Here is an 18,699-nt window from a genome sequence, read left to right as displayed (position 1 = left end):
GCTTGCTCATACTTCCTGGCCTTTGCACATGTCACACCTTTGCCTGAAGTGCCTGCCCTCCCTCCCTTTCTTCCTGGTGACTCCTCATCGTCATCAGCACAGGCCGGGCTCCCCCTTCTGTGTGCCTCCCTGACTGCTCCCCACACTGGATCTGGGCAGATTTGCTCCCCGCTTTCGTCTCCTGAGGCACTTACTTCAGATGTCTGTTTTCTTGCCGGCCTCCCCTGCACTGGCCACTCCTGGAGGGCCGGGGCCAGCATCCATTCATCTCCTGACCCCAGATCCTGGCACACAGCCTGGCACCTGGGACCCAGCAGACGCTCTGGAAACATGGTGAACAGGGAGTTGTTTGAAGCAGGCCTTGGGGAGTCTGAACTCGGGTTCACCAACCTCCTTGCCCCGCAGGCTCCTGGCTGGTGCTCCCCGGGACCTCGCAGTGCCTGATGGCTATACCAACCGGACCGGTGCTGTGTACCTGTGCCCGCTCACTGCCTACAAGAATGACTGTGTGCGGATGAACATCTCTGAGAAAAGTGAGGGGAAGGCGCTGGGGATCAGCACTGGGTCAGGGGTCTGGTGGAGGGGGGTAGCACAGAGAGAATGATGTGGAGGAGCTATCAGGCTTACTTGGGCAGTTTCTAGTCTCTTCTTGTCCAGCTGGGAGGAGGGAGCTCTTAGAGGAGAGTGGGACCACATGGGATTTGTGAAGCTGAGATTAATGGCGGGCTGGGGGAGGGGCACGGGGGGGGGGGGATGCTGTCTGTAGGAGTAGAGGTCCAGAAAGACCAACCCCGACCCTCAGAGGCTCCAGGCACGGGGAGGATGAGTGCCCCGGCTCATGATCCCTCCCATGCCGACAGGTGACCCTGATCATCACATTATTGAGGACATGTGGCTCGGGGTGACTGTGGCCAGCCAGGGCCCTGCGGGCAGAGTCCTGGTAAGTGGGTACTCACTGTCAGCTCCCCCCACCCCAGCCCTCTCCTTCATTTCCCAGCAGCTGGGGAGGGAAGCAGAGGGCAGGGGAGGGGTCTTGGGTAACTGAGCTGGGACCTTGCAGATGTCCATTTCTATGCCTGTATGTCTCCAGGGGCCTGAGTGGCCCTTCGATCCTACTCTTATGTGGCAGTGGGGTGGGGGGAGGGGTGCTGGCATGCGCCTAGGGCCTGGCATGGCTTGGGTCCTGTCTGAATCACCCACTTCCTCTCCCCCCATCCCCACCGCCACCCCTCCCCCCGGGGTGCTCACCCTTCGTGGGAACGAGCTGAGGGAACTGTGAGGAGGAAAGGGCAGAGAAGGCCTGGGGCAGTGCGGCCTGGGCCCGCTCCTTCCTGACAGGCTGCTGGCGGAAGAGGCACAGCCCTGCTGACCCCAGCTCACCCGGCTGGGGTTTGGGGGCCACTCCCTGCTGTCACTTGCCAATTCCTGGCTGCATTCTTCAGTGTCGGCCCCTGGGGGGGGGGGGGGTCTCAATTTCTGAATCCCAGATAGACCGTTCTTTTTTCATAAAAATTGATGTGAAATTTACAGACCCGACGGCGAAATGTACAGATTTTACCTTTTAGTGAGTTTTGACACATTAAACACCTGTGTCAACAGATACCCATTAAAGAAATATTTACATCACTCCGGAGAGCGTGTCCCCTTCCAATCAGTCGCCACCCCCATAGTCATCCCTGTTGCAATCTCTGTTACCTTTGAACACTGTTTTAAACTCCGGGTTTGCATCAAATGCCGGAGCTTAAAACTGAGACGCTGTTTTAGAACCGTGTTATGGATGGTGTGGTCTAGGATTCCATTTAAGGCAGTGCTAGATCCTGGGCCCTTCGACAATTGTCTGCTGACCCGTCTGTTCATGCCACAAATGTTTAGTGAGCACCTACTGTGTGCCGCGCAGTTTGCTGGCACCGGAGGCTTAGCAGTGACTCAGGCCCATGGCTGGAAGGAGACACAGAAAGCAAGCACACGAGACCCAGGCCTAGTTCTGGATTTCACCTGACCCCTGGCTGTTTTACAAACACCTTGTTCTCATCGATTTGCCCCACAACTCTTTGTTGAGCCCCTCTAGTGTGCTGGGAGAGGGTATGACAGGGGCAGAGCAGTCTAGCCCAGTACTGAGGAGCTCAGACGCAGGAGCCTGACAGCCTTGGTTGGAGTATTCTCTGCTTCTGTCTGGGACCCGAGAGCCTGGATCCCACATCCCCTCATCCTTTCCCCTTTTCCTTTTGCCAAGATCTGTAAGCCACTCTCCTGCCCAGGACCTCCCGGCCTTCCAAAACGTGTTCCCAACCTTCAGAGCAGATTTCCAAATCCCGGAAAGGAGACGCAGGTCCAGGTGTCACTGTGGGAAGAAAAACAAGCCAGGAGATCTCTTCCAAGTCCTCCCTAGCAAAGCCAGAGGTGCACAGGGCCAAGGAGACAGCGGGTCTTCGGTCCCTGCTACGGGCTCAGGCTGTGTGTGTTGTGGGGGGGTGTGTCCCCAGGTCTGTGCCCACCGCTACACCCAGGTGCTGTGGTCAGGGTCCGAGGACCAGCGACGCATGGTGGGCAAGTGCTATGTGCGGGGCAATGACCTCCAGCTGGACCCCACTGATGACTGGCAGACGTACCACAATGAGATGTGTAACAGCAACACGGACTACCTGGAGACGGGCATGTGCCAGCTGGGCACCAGCGGTGGCTTCACCCAGAACACTGTGTACTTCGGCGCTCCGGGTGCCTATAACTGGAAAGGTGGGGACCAAGGGGGACGGAAGGAGGAGCACCCACTCCCAGCCAGCCCCCCCCACCCCCACCCAGGACAGCCAGCCCAGACCCTCCCCACCAGAGGGCAGAAGAGATCTCTCTGCCCATATCGGCAATCGCCAGCACCTCTACTATTTTTTTTTTTAATTTTTTTTTTTCAACGTTTATTTATTTTTGGGACAGAGAGAGACAGAGCATGAACGGGCGAGGGGCAGAGAGAGAGGGAGACACAGAATCGGAAACAGGCTCCAGGCTCTGAGCCATCAGCCCAGAGCCCGACGCGGGGCTCGAACTCACGGACCGCGAGATCGTGACCTGGCTGAAGTCGGACGCTTAACCGACTGCGCCACCCAGGCGCCCCAGCCTCTACTATTTTAAAGCGCCTACTATGTGCCGGAGGCTTTACACGTATTATGTTAAGCAATCCTAAAATACTCTTATGAGGCAGGTATCATTATACCCATTTCATGGAAAGCTGAGCCTCCGAGAAGTAAAGTAAATTGCCCAAGGCCAACAGTAAGTTACGAAACCTGGACTGGAGCATGGGTCCATCTGACTCCACTTCAAGAATTTGAAACCTTATTAAAACCATAAAACACGCTCCTGGTACGACTGCTGACTGGGGCGGAAGGATTTGGTAAAACAAAGAGTTTAAGTGCCCCTCCTCTCCCACCCACTTCCCTCGTCGTGTTTCCCTGTGCAGATTACTAAGTGTCTCACGGAACCGCCGATTTATTTTAGGATATATAGATCTCTCTCTCTCTCTTTTTTTAAAATATTTTAATGTTTGTTTGTTTATTTTGAGAGACTGCGCGTGCGCGTGTGAACAGGGGCAGGGACAGAGACACAGGAGAGAGAGAATCCCAAGAATCCGCCTGACAGCACAGAGCCCGACGTGGGGCTCGATCTCACAACCGTGGGATCATGACCTGAGCCCAAACAGCCACAACCAAGAGTCGGATGCTTAACCGCCTGAGCCACCCAGGCGCCCCCAGGATATGCAGATGTCTTTTTAAAGATATCTTTTTTTTTTTTTAACTTTTTTTTTTAACGTTTATTTATTTTTGAGACCGAGAGAGACAGAGCACGAATGGGGGAGGGTCAGAGAGAGAGGGAGACACAGAATCTGAAACAGGCTCCAGGCTCTGAGCGGTCAGCACAGAGCCCGACGCGGGGCTCGAACTCACGGACTGCAAGATCATGACCTGAGCCGAAGTCAGCCGCTTAACCGACCGAGCCACCCAGGCGCCCCTAAGATATCTTTTTAAAACACACACGCAAACAGAATCACAACTAAACATGCTGTTCTGCTACTTCTCTTTTCCACTTGTCAACAAGCTATGGGCATTTTTTCACATCGGTACCTACAGGGCAATCTTTTGGGGGCCTGTAGAGTATTTCTTTGTACCAAGAGCCGTGCTTGTAACTGCTGTGCCCCACACTGCCGCTCAGGTGTCTGAGGGCTCCCGTCCCTTCCGCATCTACCTGTGTCCACCACACGTATTGTAGCCACAGTGAGCCTTCTGTCCTTACTGCATCGTTATTGTAGAATCAACCGGCAGAGAGAGGCCTTCCTCTTGACCAACAGGTAGCCCAGGGCATGGTTGTAGCTCGACACACCTGAGACTGAGGCCTCTGCTCAGTCCTCTGGTCCTGCCTCCCCTGCCCCCTGGTCCTTTAGAACCTCAGCAGGGCAGTGGCTACTCTCCAGCCGCAGACCCATGGAGCAGGGGACAGGTAGGCAGCCTGAGTTTGGGGGCAGAACCAGGAGATAATAGCCTGGCGTCTGGCCTCGGGGTCTAGAGTGAGGGAAGAGTCATCTAGTATCCAGGAGCCTGGATGACCAGATTCTAGCTGTGTCTCTTGCAACTGCTTCCCATCCCCGAGCCTTGTTTTTCTCATCTGTAAAACGGGCATCATCATTCTACTTCACAGAATTATTAAAATAAAGGGGACGGGTTTTTTTTTTTTTTTTAATTTTTTTTTTTCAATGTTTATTTATTTTTGGGACAGAGAGAGACAGAGCATGAACGGGGGAGGGGCAGAGAGAGAGGGAGACACAGAATCGGAAACAGGCTCCAGGCTCTGAGCCATCAGCCCAGAGCCCGACGCGGGGCTCGAACTCACGGACCGCGAGATCGTGACCTGGCTGAAGTCGGATGCTTAACCGACTGCGCCACCCAGGCGCCCCACGGGGACGGGTTTTGCCAATGGCAAAGTGCTCACAAATAGAAGGGGTTATTATTGTCCTTATTGGGGTAGGGGTGGCAGGGGGACCTCGATAGGGAGGATGAAGACAGTGGTGATCTAAACTCCTCTCCTCCCCCTCCCGGAAATTCTTGTGAAGGAAACAGCTACATGATTCAGCGGAAGGACTGGGATTTATCCGAATATAGTTACAAGGAGCCAGAGGACCAAGGAAACCTCTATATTGGTGAGTCCTGCTGTGGTGGCTCATTGGGTGGTAGAGGAAGAAGGGGGCTCAGTTCCTAGCCTGCTGGCCTCTCACCTTCAGTGCCTGGTACGACAGCGAGGCCACAGTGCAGGTGTGAGGAGGGCCATTGAGTTCAACTAGCACACGCCCGTTGAGCACCACCTATATGCCGGGCCTCTTCTGAGCACCCGAGATGCAAGGTCTCTACCTTCACGGAAGTCACAGTCCAGTGTGCGGGCGGGATTGGAGGCTGGGTGTCCACGGTCCACTTTCTTTCCCAACTTGGGATAGAGGAATAGAAGATATCTGGGGGATTTGGGGGGGCTGGGTCCAGAGTGGAAGGGGACAAAGTGTACTGAGCCTTGATTGACCACCCTCCCCTCGTCCCAGGGTACACAGTACAGGTGGGCAGTGCCATCCTGCACCCCACGGACATGACGATTGTGACGGGTGCCCCACGGCACCGACATATGGGCGCTGTCTTCTTGCTGAGCCAGGAGGCAGGTGGAGACCTACGGCGGAGGCAGGTGCTGGAGGGCACGCAGGTGGGCGCCTATTTTGGGAGCGCCATTGCCCTGGCAGACCTGAACAATGATGGGTGAGAATCCAGGGACATTCTCGGGGGCCAGGGGGAATGGTGAGGGGGGCAGGCTTGTGCAAGCCACAGGGCAGAGTAATGGAGGGTTGCGGTTGTTCATTTGTTTGCATGCTGTTTACAGGGATTTGCAAGTCAAATTTGCGCGTTGATTTGCAATTAGACACTAGGCGATTCCGGGTATTTACATGTCAATTGCACGACACCTGCGTCTGCGTTTGTCAGTTTATGGTTCTAGTGGATGTGGGTTGTTTGGGTGTGATCTGCGGCTCCATGGCTTCTCCAGGACACACGGTTCCTCTTAAAGGGTCGTGTTGGCCTTCCCATGTCCTTCACGTGACCAGAAATGCCATTTGTATAGCCGTGTGTTCTGGCACAATTGGACCTGCTAAACAAGAGTTCTGTTGTATATTGGAGGCTGACCCCACACTCCCATTTCCCCTCCTTCTCTCCTGTGCAGGTGGCAGGACCTCCTGGTGGGCGCCCCATACTACTTTGAGCGGAAAGAAGAGGTGGGGGGTGCCGTCTATGTCTTCATGAACCAGGCAGGCACCTCCTTCCCTGCCCACCCCTCCCTCCTTCTTCACGGCCCCAGTCGCTCTGCCTTTGGCTTCTCTGTGGCCAGCATTGGTGACATCAACCAGGACGGATTCCAGGGTATGAGCCAGCACTCCTGCCCCAGCACACCCACTGACTGAGTGCCAGCCGCATACCAGCCTTGGCAGGGCCTGAAGAGGAGACTGGGGCCCAGGGCCAGGGAGCTCACAGCAGTCATAGAGAGAGGCTGTGCGGAGGGAGCCACCAGAGGCAAGCTCGGTGGACCTCCTGGAGGAGTGGATGTACCACTGGGCATCGGAGTCTGGGCTGAGTGTGCACACTGGAGGGGAACAGAAGGGGCAGAACATGAGCATGGGGTACCTGCCCTCATCTGCCCAAATTGAGCGGATGTGGGGTGTTCACGTCAGAGATGAGACCGGAATGGCCTTGTGGAGACGGGGTAGACGCTGTGAAAGCCGGGCAGAGGAACTGGGGCTTTACGTGTGGGTAATGGCGGAGGGGTGTCCAGAGAAGGTTTTGGGGCAGGGATGTGATCTGATAGCTTGCTACCTTGAAAGATGATTCTGGAGGGTGATATGGAATGATTGGGGGAGAGCAAGGCTGGGGTATTAAGATCAAGAATGTATTCTTTTTTTAAAATATTTTTTATGTTTATGTTTGAGAGAGACAGAGAGACAGAGTGCAAGGGGTTGGGGCGGGGGTGGGGCAGAGGGAGAAGGAGACACAGAATTCCGAAGCAGGCTCCAGGCTCTGAGCTGTCAGCACAGAGCTTGACGCGGGGCTCGAACCCACAAACCGTGAGATCATGACCTGAGCGAAAGTCAGATGCTTAGCCGACTGAGCCACCCAAGTGCCCCAAGAACGTATTATATCAAATGTGGGGTGTTAAGGGCTGGGACAAAATGGGAGCCCAGATATAGAGGGTGTCCAGTGCTCTACAGGACTTGGGGACCAATTAGACCTGGGGTGTCAAGGAAAGGGGACAGATTAAGGAAGAGCCTGGTTGCCATGAGAGCACCCGGCTTATCTGGAAACCACTTTTTCTGACAACCTTGATTTCCCAGAACATACCTGAGAACTGAAAGGAAGGCAGAGGAGCCTCTAAAGAGCCAAAATAGGTGCTAGAAAGTTCGGTTAGCAAAGCCTAAGCATTTACTGATAGAAGAGTTGTCTGGTTTCTACTCAGGACCTACTTACTTTTCCTTTACATACTTTTCTAACAAGCTTCGCTTTCTGGTTACCTAGGCCTCGTCAGATCAAAAACGGCAAACTAGAAAGAGTGTAGTAAAATTTAAGAAGATCATAAAACATTCGGGGCTTATTTGTGGAAATACCGGTTAGAATTAAAAAAATTTTTTTTAATGTTTATTTCTGAGATAGAGACAGAGCATGAGTGGGGGAGGGGCAGAGACAGAGCATGAGTGGGGGAGGGGCAGAGAGAGAGGGAGACACAGCATCAGAAGCAGGCTCCAGGCTCTGAGCCATCAGCACAGAGCCTGACGCGGGGCTGGAACTCACAAACCGTGAGATCATGACCTAAGCCAAAGTCGGTCGCTCAACTGCCTGAGCCACCCAGGCGCCCCAATACCGGTTAGAATTTTAAAAGTCTGAAGTCTAACGAATCTTAACAAGAAAAGTTATCGTGTGATTAAAATTCCAGCCCCCAGTGGTAGACAGACAGGGACTCAAACTGTCCTCTTTTCTACTCATTAGTTGTGTGATTTGGGGTTTTCTGAGTCTGCTTCCTCAGGAATCTGGAGTTTAGGTCTGCCCGTTGGCGTTAACTTGCGGTATGGCTTTAGGTAAGTCATTTGCCTCTCCTAGACCTACTTTAAAAGGAAGCAACTGGGCTCACGATGGTCCCCGTTTTAATCCCCAGCCATCGAGCTCTGTTCCCTGATGTTCTGAAGCACCGCCTGGCAGGGTGAGGTCAGTTTCATGCTGGCCCCTGTGGCCTTGGAGCGCAAGGCTGGAGGGACAGGGGGCCCACAGTACCCAGAGTCAACCGTCCTGCCTCTCTTCCCCAGACGTTGCTGTGGGAGCCCCATTCGAGGGCTTGGGCAAAGTGTACATCTATCACAGCAGCTCCAGGGGGCTCCTCAGAGAGCCGCAGCAGGTATGGATGGACAGGGACAAAGGGGGCTTGCCTTCCTTCCCCGCAGACACCTTCTCCCTCTTCCCCTTCTGCCCCACTCCCCAGAGCTCACCCTGAGCCTGTCCCCACCGCTTCCCCCTGCCCCCAGGTGATCCCTGGGGAGGAGCTGGGACTGCCTGGCTTGGCCACCTTTGGCTACTCACTGAGTGGACGGATGGACGTGGATGAGAACTTCTACCCGGACCTCCTAGTGGGGAGCCTGTCAGACCACGTTGTACTGCTGCGGTAAGCCAGGGCAATGGTAGATGGGGGCCTTTCTCTCCTCCAGCCCTGTCTGCGTGGAGCCCCACCTCTGTCCACCATCTCTGGGCACCGGGTCCATGCAAACATGAGCCCCAGGCCTGGCCTGACAGGGGGCAGGCAGGAGGCACTGGTGTCTGTGTGTTTTCCCTGCAGGGCGCGACCGGTCATCAACATCCTCCACAAGACCTTGGTAGCCAGGCCATCCGTGCTGGACCCTGCGCTCTGCACAGCTACCTCCTGGTAAGACTCTCAGCCCCTGCTCTGTCCACCCACTTCTCTATATATGAGCACGCCAGGAAGGACCCTGGCTCCCAGACCCCTCCCCTGGCAACTCCTGATATCCCACCGTTAGAGGGTTGGTTCTTGGGGTTAGCATTGCCCCTCCTATCCAACCTCATTAAAAAGCCGACTTCTCTGCAGGAGGTAATAGGCAAATTACCCACTTTGGTCAGGGCGGGTGGGGGGAGGTAGTCGAGCATGGGTTTGGAGTGGGAGCTCTGGACTGCAGTGTTTGAATAAATCCCAGCTATGCCCACTGCAGTGGTATACAGGGGTGGGTTCTGGGGAGTGGGTTCCTAGAGGAGGAGGGGAGAGGGAGACACTTAGGGGGACAGGACAGAGAGCCACCTTGGGCAAACTGTTAATCCCCCTGAGTCTCAGAGTCGTTGCCTATAAAACAAAGTTAACAATAATAACCAACTTGCAGGATTGTTGTGATAATTCAATGAGATAACGTACACAAAGCCCTTCACACGGCACCTTGTACACCCTACGTGCTCAGAACGTGTTAGTTGCTAAGATGGTGACAGTAATAACAGTGGTGATGACCCCGGGGTCTGTGCGTGAATGAGGCCTGGATCAGAAGGCAAAGGGCCACAGAGCAGAGAGCAGGGGTGAGTGGGAGAAAGAGATCTGGACAGCAGGTCCTATACAAGACTGGGCAGGGCACCAACCAACGGGTGACTTCAGACAACTCTTTCTGCTCTCAGGGCCTCAGTTTCCCAACCGGTGACCTCTAACCCTGTGTTCTATGGCTTTAATGGGAGTGGGGAGGGAAGAAACCAGGGACACCCCAAACCAGCTGTGTGGACTCCCCAGTTTTGTCCCTGCCTTTTCTTCTAAGGGCCCTGGTTTCCCCTTGCCCAGTACAGGGGTGAGAGCCAGGGCCTGGATAACTGGGTCCCGCTGTGAGCAGGCCCTCCTATGTGTCTCCCGCCTCCCAACAGCGTGCAGGTGGAGCTGTGCTTTGCTTACAACCAGAGTGCCGGGAACCCCAACTACAGGAGAAACATCAGTGAGTGTGGGGGTGCGGGGCGGGGAGGAGCGTGGTTACCTGGCCGCTTGCTAACCACCCCATCCACCTCCAGCCCTGGCCTACACCCTGGAGGCCGACCGGGACCGCCGGCCGCCTAGGCTTCGCTTTGCACGCAGCCAGTCAGCGGTCTTCCATGGCTTCTTCTCCATGCCAGACATGCGTTGCCAGAAGCTGGAACTGCTCCTGATGGTGAGGGAGGGGCGAGGGGTGGGACACCGATCCAGGATCTCTGCAGGAGGTGGCTAGAGTCCCACCAGGTCAGGGGGGAGGGATTGGAATCTCCCCAGAGGCAGAGGAGGGGGAGGGTGGCCTGGAAGGCCATTGGTCTGCGGGGGGGTACACGGAGCAGCATGTGATAGAGAGACCCTCGGAGGGAGCATGGGCGCCAAAGGGCTCATCGCCCCTGAGAAAAGTGAGGGGTGTGAGACTCTTGGCTTAGTTTGTGTCTGGGAGAAAAAGAGGCCTGTGAGCGGGGGACCAGCTCAGCCCTTCTCTAGGATATCGTGGTTGAAAAAGAGCACGGGGGCGCCTGGGTGGCTCAGTCGGTTAAGCTTAAGCGTCCGACTTCGGCTCAGGGCTTGTGAGTTCGAGCCCGGCGTGGGGGCTCTGTGCTGACAGCTCAGAGCCTGGAGCCTCTTCAGATTCTGTGTCCTTCTCTCTCTCTCTCTGCCCCTCCCCTACTCACACTCTGTCTCTCAAAAATAAATAAACATAAAAAAACAAAACAGAGCTCAACCTGGGGACCTCGGGGATGAAGGGAGGCTCAACAACTCCCCCCCCCCCCATCTCTGGGGAGGAGGAGTCCCATCGGGGTTTTTCAGTGCGGAGGGGCCTCAGTTTCCCCTTGAGGGTTCAGTGTGGTGTGAGGGTTCAACCCCGGGGGGGGGGGGGGGAGGGGGGCGGGGAAGGGGAGTGCAGCCCTGGACTCAACCCACCCGCCTTCCCCAGGACAACGTCCGCGACAAACTCCGTCCCATCATCATTTCCATGAACTACTCTTTACCTTTACGGATGCCTGAGCGCCCCCGGCTGGGGCTGCGGTCCCTGGACGCGTACCCGGTCCTAAACCAGGCACAGGCCCTGGAGAACCACACCGAGGTGGGTGGGGCCAGGGTCGGAAGGGCGGGGCCCGGGAGGGCTGTGGAGCGAGAGCGGTATGGGTGGTGGGCCCTTACGCCTCCGGCCTTCTCCAGGTTCACTTCCAGAAGGAGTGCGGCCAGGACAACATATGCGACAGCAACTTGCAGATGCAGGCGGCCTTCGTGTCAGAGCTGGGGCAGCCTCTGAGCAGGTGCGGTCCAGGCCGCGCTGAACGGCCAAGGGCGGGGCGGGGCTTCATTGGGTAACTGAAGATGAGGGGCGGGGCCCTTTAGGTCAGAAATCAGAGGGACCCCGGAAGATCTGAGGGGAGGGGCCTCAGGGAAAGGCGGGGCTTTAATTGACCTTGGGGGTGCTCAGGCTGGCCTTCACCGGCCAGGAAAGGGGCTTTCTTCTCCGGCGGAGGCTAGAGGGCCGGGCCTTGCTGTCCCGAGAAGGGGCTTTCCTCACCAGCGGGCCTGGGGGGCGGGGCCTAGTTGGCCTGGGGCGGGGCTCTGGGCTCACCCTGGTCTCCTTCCCGCCTCAGGCTGCACTACAGCAGAGACGTCCGGAAACTACACTTGAGCATCAACGTGACCAACACCCCGAGCAGGGAGCGGGCTGGGGAAGATGCCCACGAGGCGCTACTCACCCTGGAGGTGCCTCCCGCTCTGCTGCTGTCTTCAGTGCGCCCCGTGAGTGCCCTCCGCGGAGCAAAGAGCCCAACTGGGGCTCCGCCGAGCATTTGCATGCTTATATGCATGTCGTTTACATGTGTTCTTATTTGTCGTGTGTCCACCCTCCTTCCTCTGGGCTGGGCTTCCTCAGGTGCTTGCAGCGTCCCTAATGCTAGGGGAACCCGGTGCTCAAGCCTCTCCGGCATCAGACCCAGTGTCACAGGGAAGGGGCTGACCTGATTTGTCCTCTTTCCTCAGGCTGGGACGTGCCAGGCCAATGAGACCATCGTCTGTGAGCTGGGGAACCCCTTCAAACGGAACCAGAGGGTGAGTGCTGGCCAGACCTTCCCAGCCCTGTGGGTCCCAGGCTACTCTGATGAGCACCTTAACCTTGCTTCTGCCTGTCTGCTTCCCAGGCCTCCTTGAAGCAGAGCCAGGGTAGGACACAGGGAGATACAGGGGCAAGAGGAGAGACCCAGAGACTAAGAAAAACGGGGCCACTAGGGAGCTACACACAAAGCTAGAGCAGGTGGAGGTGAGGAAACTGGATTTTGCTGAGCACCTACTATGTGCCAGGCCCTGAGTCCAACACTTGGCACTTTTTTTATGCTGTAATTCTCACAACCTTCTGAGGAGGTAGATACTGTTTTACAGAAAGAAAATACAGGCTTAGAAAGTACAGTATCTTGCTGAAAGTCTTGTAGCTTGAAAGCATCGGAGATGTCATTGGCAGAGAAGAAGGGGAAAGGGAAGCAGGATGAGGCTAGCAAGGCGGAAGAGTGGACACAGGTGGCCAGGTGGAGACCCCTTGCTCACAACGGGGCGGGGGAGGCGGCCAGAGACCCAACTCCCTAGGGTGGGGTTCAGTCCCTCTGTCCCCCGTGGCATTGCTCCTGCCCGGCCCCAAGTGCCCCTCTTTGCCTTCCCGGCCCTCATGGCAGATGGAGCTGCTCATCACGTTCGAGGTCATCGGAGTGACTCTGCACACGAGGGAACTCCAGGCGCAGCTACAGCTCTCCACGTGAGTGACCTTTAGACCAGTCTGTGTCAGGAGTGGGGCGCCCTGGGGCCTCCTCCTGCCCCAGCCTCAGCTGACACATCTCCCCTACCCCCTGCGTTCCCTCCCCAGGTCAAGTCACCAGGACAACCTGTGGCCCATGACCCTGACCCTGCTGGTGGACTACACGCTCCAGGCCTCACTCAGCATGTGGGTACCACGCCTGCCCCAGCCTGCTGTGCCTGGGCTGGGGCTTCTGTGTCCTGAATGTGGCGCCCAAGCTCCTCGGACACACCTCTCCCGACCTGGTGTCCTCAGGCCTCTACTTCCCCTGGGTCATCCCTTCCTTTAACAACAACAATCGCTATTATTATTATTATTATTATTATTATTATTATTATTATCAGTCTCCTTGCAAGGCAGGTAGCAGTGGAGGAATCAGTAACCCTGGGGCTAAGGTGTTGGTGTGGCCCTACCATTTCATGAGAGCTCATTGTGCTAGGAATTTTATATACATCAGCTCACTGACTTCCCACAACAGCCCCGTGATATAGCAAGTGTTATTAACTCCATTTCACAGATGAGGAAACTGAGGTTCTGAGAGCATAAGTCACTCGCTTGAGGCATAACTAGCAGACAGCTAGTAAATGCAAAGCAGGGATTTTTCTCAGGTCTGTCTGATGTTGGAGGAGCTGTGGTTTACCTTCCTCGGTGCCCAGCCCCTCTGCCAGGGCCCCTCCCACCCCCTCACTCCAGCGTCTTTCTTACCCTTAGGGTGAGTCACCGGCTACAAAGCTTCTTTGGGGGAACAGTGATGGGCGAGTCTGGCATGAAAACTGTGGAGGATGTGGGAAGCCCCCTCAAGTATGAGTTCCAGGTAAGGGGGCCACTGGGGCCCTGGGCGGGGACTGCTGGGAAGTGTGTTGGGGGGGGATGGGTCTGGGGTCTGAGGGTGTGAGGGTTGGGATGGGTGAGATGGAGGTGGTCTTCCAGGAGGCGGTGGCCATGACACCCCTTGTGCCCACAGGTGGGCCCAATGGGGGAAGGGCTGGCAGCCCTGGGGACCCTGGTCCTAGGGCTGGAGTGGCCCTACGAAGTCATCAATGGCAAGTGGCTGCTGTACCCTACAGAGATCACCGTCCACGGCAATGGGTCCTGGCCCTGCCAACCACCTGGAGACCTTGTCAACCCTCTGAATCTCACTCTCTCGGTAAGGACACCATCTCTCTCGGGGATCTTTCATTTACATCTCATTTGCATTGCACCTCATTTGCATGCTGCAGGGAGGAAGGCCTGCGTCTTGCCCTCCCTCTCCTTATACCCCTTTAGGAGCCTACCTCTCCCCCTTCCCTCCCCCCTACTCTGCTCCCACCCCTTTCTCCTAGCCGACCCCTTCTTCCCTCTTCAGGTACCTGGGGACAGGCCGCCATCTCCACAGCGCAGGCGACGACAGCTGGACCCAGGGGGAGGCCAGGGTCCCCCGCCAGTCACTCTGGCTGCTGCCAAGAAAGCCAAGTCTGAGACCCAACTGGTGAGTGGCCGGGGCAACGTTGGAAGGGACCATCCCCATCCATCACAGCCTATGTGGGCACGAGGGGGCACTGAAGCAAGGCTGATGGGTGCTAGTCACCAGGAGCCCCCAGTCTGATGAGGTGATGTGACCCTGTGGCTTGAGGAGCCCCTAGTCAGAGGGAGGAGACTCATCTCCTGCCTCAGTGGTTATCCTACTCTCCTTGCCGCCAATTCAGCGGGCCAAAGGAAGAGACACTGGCCGTATTCCTGAGAGCCCCATCCTGTTGAGGGTGACATAGCGGCTTAAAGCCTTGGACATGAGGACTGGAGAATGGGGAGAGACAGGATGAATGGCAAGGGGGAGGGGGGGCGGTCGGGCAGGGAGATGTAGGTGGTGTGGGGCGCCCTCTGCTGGAAGGGAGAGAGGAACAGGCCTGGGAAGCACGTTGAGGACTAGCTGGGGGGACGTAAGGGGTGGTGTCCCAGGTGGCAGGTGCTGGCGTGAACAAAGGCTCAGTGTGGGAGGGGCTGAGAAGGGGGTGTTGGGTGTTGGGCTCCATTTGTATACAAAGGGATCGGACTTCATGTGGAGGCCCAGACCGTCTCATGTCCTGTATTCCCTGCCCACCTCAGAGCTGTGGCAGTGACCGCACCCGCTGTGTGTGGCTGGAGTGCCTCATTCCCGATAGCCCCGTCATCACCAATGTGACAGTGCAGGCACGAGTGTGGAACAGCACCTTCATCGAGGTCAGTGCCTGGATCTGGAGGTCACTGCCCCCTGCCAGGGTGGGGAGAGCATCAGGGAGAGGGTGAGGCCAGGGTCCCAGCAAGGCCTTAGGTGCACATGCGTGCCTGTGCGTGCGTGCGTGTGTCAGTGACAGCATCGTATTTAACATGCGGCGAATGGGACACCTGTCACTGTATGCCTGTCAGCGTTAGTTCATGTGTCTGCGTGTGGACATGACCTAATGTCCGTCTCCAGCCAAAACGACCTTCTCTCGTGTGTCCGTCATTCTGTTTGGTGTGTGTGTGTGTTGCTTTCCCACGTCCACGCCTTTGCTGTGCTGGTCCTTCCCCCTCTGTTGTCGCTGCATGAAAACTCCTCTTCGGCCCTCAGGCTCTCCCCAGATGCTTCACCACCAGTGAGGTCTTCTCTGACTTTTCCAGCTGCAAATGCTCTCCCTGGACACCCACAGAACTTTTTTTTTCTTTTATGTTTATTTATTTTGAGAGCGAGAGAGCGTGGGGGAGGGGTGGGGGGGCGGGGACAGAAATCCCAAGCAGGCTCTGCGCTGTCAGCACAGAACCTGAGTCAGGGCTCCAACTCACAAGCCGTGAGATCGTGACCCGAGCCGAAATCGGTAACCGACTGAGCCACCCAGACACCCCCTACCCACAGAACTTTCTCAGAAGCTGCACATGCCACTGGTCACGTTCTACTCTAGGTTACAGTTACTCCTGTACCGGCCTCCTCAGGCCACCTAGACCATATTTTTCTGTAAACGACTAGATTATGAATCTTTTCAGCTTTTGTGGGGCAGACGGTTTCTGTGGTAACTATTCAATTCTGCCATTGTAGCACAAGCTGCCATAAACAATATCTAAACGGATGGGCATGGCTGTGTCTCAAAAATATTTTATTTACAAAAGCAAGTGACGGGCCAGATTTAGCCCAGAGACCTGACCTGGACTGTGACCTTCCTTGTCTTTGCTGTCTGCAGCATCCGGCATAGGACCTGAGGCAGAAATGAATGGGTGAGGGGCGCCTGGGTGGCTGAGTCAGTTAAGCGTCTGACTTCAGCGCACAGTCTGTGGGTTCGAGCCCCGTGTCAGGCTTGTGCTGACAGCTCAGAGCCTGGAGCCTGCTTCGGATTCTGTGTCTCCCGTTCTTCCCCTGCTTGTGCTCTGTCTCTCTCTGCCTCTCAAAACTAAATAAAAAAAAACCTTTAAAAAATTAAAAAAAAAAAAAAAAGAAATGAATGGGTGATGTGCATTTGTGTGGAGACGCCTGGCTCTCAGGTCCCTTGGGTGCCTCTTAAAGATGCTGTGTCGGGGGAGGGTACCCTGGTCGGGGGGGGGGGGGTGCTTGGGGTCAAGAGGGAGGCTCAGAGGGGCTTCAGCTGCTTCTTTTAATGCATCCCTCCCCCTCCTCCTGCTTCCAGGATTACAGAGACTTTGACAGGGTCAGGGTAAGCAGCTGGGCTACCCTGTTCCTCCGAACCAGCATCCCGGCCATCAGCATGGAGAACAAGACCGTGTGGGTGAGTGAGCGTTTTGGAAAGCAGGGGTACCTGGTCGGGGCAGGGGAGCACAGCGCGTCTTCTCTTCAGCTGTGTGGTTCTGAGTCGTGGCAGCACCTGGGAATCCTCTGGAGGGCCCCTGGGGTCTGGACTGCACCCCTAAGCAATGAAATCGGAGTCTGTAGGGGTGGGGACCCCGTTTGGCTATGTGTAAAAGGCCCCTCGGGGATTCTAATGCACAACCAGGGTTGAGAACCCTTGCCTGAGCTTACTGGACCTGCACAGCTTCTCTGGGGAGACCTGCCATCCCCGTGGAGACTTGAGAACAAAGTTCTCCAGCTTGGTTCCGAGCTACATCAGGGAGGCGAAAAAAAAAAAAAAGGCAAAATTGTTAACAATTTGTTGTGAAAAGGATTTGGTGGAGGACATACACTCGGGAGCTGAAGGGAGGGTTGGCTAAATATATTATGGTGTATTTCCTAAAATAAATTAAGGTAGTGGGGGAAGGGCCAGAAAGACCGATGGAACAGAACAGAAATTTATGTTATTACGCAGACGGCACTTTTAAGCAGCGGAAGAAGTTAGGTTATTAAGCTGGGTTGGGAGAACCCATTTGGGAAGTAAAGACAAACCCTTACCTCACATGATAACCAACTATACAGTTGAGTTAGAGTAGATATTTAAATATAGGAAATAAAACTTAATATGCCAGAAGAAAACTCAGAAAACAATGTAACAGTAATCTTTAGTTATGGGGGGAGGGAGTCATTTTACTATACCCGGAAGTAGCAAAGGAAGTATTTGACAAGTTAGACCATGTGAAGTTTTAAAAAAATTTGATGATAAAAAAACTAAAAGGGCGAATGATAGATTGCTTTTATTTTTATTTAAAAAAAATTTTTTTTTGATGTTTATTTATTTTTGAGACAGGGAGAGACAGCATGAACGGGGGAGGGTCAGAGAGAGAGGGAGACACAGAATCTGAAACAGGCTCCAGGCTCCGAGCTGTCAGCAGAGAGCCCGACGCGGGGCTCGAACTCACGGACCGCGAGATCATGACCTGAGCCGAAGTCGGTCGCTCAACCGACTGAGCCACCCAGGCGCCCCGATAGGTTGCTTTTAAAAATGTTTATAGCACATATGGTGAAGTGTTGGTATAGATGTATTTAAAATTTTTTTTTAATGTTTTTATTTATTTTAGAGAGAGAAAGGCAGAACGTGAGCAGAGGGAGGGCAGAGAGAGGGGGAGACACAGAATCCGAAGCAGGCTCCAGGCTCTGAGCTGTCAGCACAGAGCCCAACGCGGGGCTGGAACTCACAAACCGTGAGACCATGACCTGAGCGGAAGTCGGACGCTTAACCGACTGAGCCGCCCAGGCGCCCAATTTTTAATATGTAAAGGTAAATAGGGCAGCATAAAGATAAATGGACAGTGTACAGGGTGAACTAGAAATAGTCACCTCAATAGTGAGGACATAAAAGTAAGAGCAGCAAGATTTTTTTTTCTTCCTATCAGATTGGAAAAGATTAAAAAGAATAACGCTGTCCGTGCTGACGAGGTAGAAGGAAATGCTCTTGGTCAGGGTATAAATTGATGGATTCTTTTTGGAAATGCATTTGTCAATATCTATTAGAGTGTAAAATGCACACTTCTCTCGAGGCAGCACATGATACTACGTCTTAAAGAGCTAACAGGATGAATAGGCGAATGTAAATATACGAGGATATTTTAAAGCGTTGTTTATGATGGCATGAAATTGGAAACAGTCTGCATGTCTTTCGCTAGGATGTTGGTTCAATAAATTGTGGTGCATTTTCTAGAATGACTATGCAGTCCTCAGAAGAGATGAGGTTGATCATTATTAATTGACATCACAAAATGATGATAATAAAACCGAAAGAGGAAGCAGGTCGCAGAAGAGTGTGCAGCACACAGAGACCCCATTTCTGTGGGAGAAAAAAGTGTGTATGTTCAACATATGTATTAAAAAATACGGAAAGAGGTTCACTGAAATGTTGAGGAGAGTTATTTCTAGGAAGTAAGATTACTGGGAACCTTACGTTTTCTTTATATCATCTGTATTTAAGTTTTTTTTTTTTAATTTTTTTTAACGTTGTATTTATTTTTGAGACAGAGAGAGACAGAGCATG

The 18,699-nt window shown here is 54.5% G+C and overlaps 1 protein-coding gene across 3 annotated transcripts in view; it reads left to right on the top strand.

Moving 5' to 3' along the window:
* The window catches only part of ITGA3 (integrin subunit alpha 3), a 31,118-nt gene that overhangs the window by 7,693 nt on the left and 4,726 nt on the right, over window positions 1–18,699 (top strand). For all 3 annotated transcript variants that reach the window (XM_086687024.1, XM_086687025.1, XM_086687026.1), the window contains 22 exons: window positions 406–533; window positions 861–940; window positions 2,484–2,733; window positions 5,093–5,179; window positions 5,570–5,777; window positions 6,235–6,431; window positions 8,360–8,448; window positions 8,576–8,712; window positions 8,884–8,970; window positions 9,957–10,024; window positions 10,098–10,234; window positions 10,994–11,143; window positions 11,239–11,336; window positions 11,670–11,817; window positions 12,058–12,126; window positions 12,741–12,820; window positions 12,929–13,006; window positions 13,571–13,673; window positions 13,824–14,006; window positions 14,205–14,327; window positions 14,942–15,055; window positions 16,471–16,569. In XM_086687024.1, coding sequence (XP_086543150.1) covers window positions 406–533; window positions 861–940; window positions 2,484–2,733; window positions 5,093–5,179; window positions 5,570–5,777; window positions 6,235–6,431; window positions 8,360–8,448; window positions 8,576–8,712; window positions 8,884–8,970; window positions 9,957–10,024; window positions 10,098–10,234; window positions 10,994–11,143; window positions 11,239–11,336; window positions 11,670–11,817; window positions 12,058–12,126; window positions 12,741–12,820; window positions 12,929–13,006; window positions 13,571–13,673; window positions 13,824–14,006; window positions 14,205–14,327; window positions 14,942–15,055; window positions 16,471–16,569 — 2,713 coding nt within the window. The remainder of the gene's footprint in view (window positions 1–405; window positions 534–860; window positions 941–2,483; window positions 2,734–5,092; window positions 5,180–5,569; window positions 5,778–6,234; window positions 6,432–8,359; window positions 8,449–8,575; window positions 8,713–8,883; window positions 8,971–9,956; window positions 10,025–10,097; window positions 10,235–10,993; window positions 11,144–11,238; window positions 11,337–11,669; window positions 11,818–12,057; window positions 12,127–12,740; window positions 12,821–12,928; window positions 13,007–13,570; window positions 13,674–13,823; window positions 14,007–14,204; window positions 14,328–14,941; window positions 15,056–16,470; window positions 16,570–18,699) is intronic.

The sequence above is a fragment of the Puma concolor genome, chromosome E1 (genome assembly GCF_028749965.1).
Source record: "Puma concolor isolate L17-30 chromosome E1, mPumCon1.1.hap2, whole genome shotgun sequence".
Classification (NCBI taxonomy): domain Eukaryota; kingdom Metazoa; phylum Chordata; class Mammalia; order Carnivora; family Felidae; genus Puma; species Puma concolor.
Note: the sequence above shows the minus strand (reverse complement) of the source record. Positions and strands in the feature narration are given on the sequence as shown.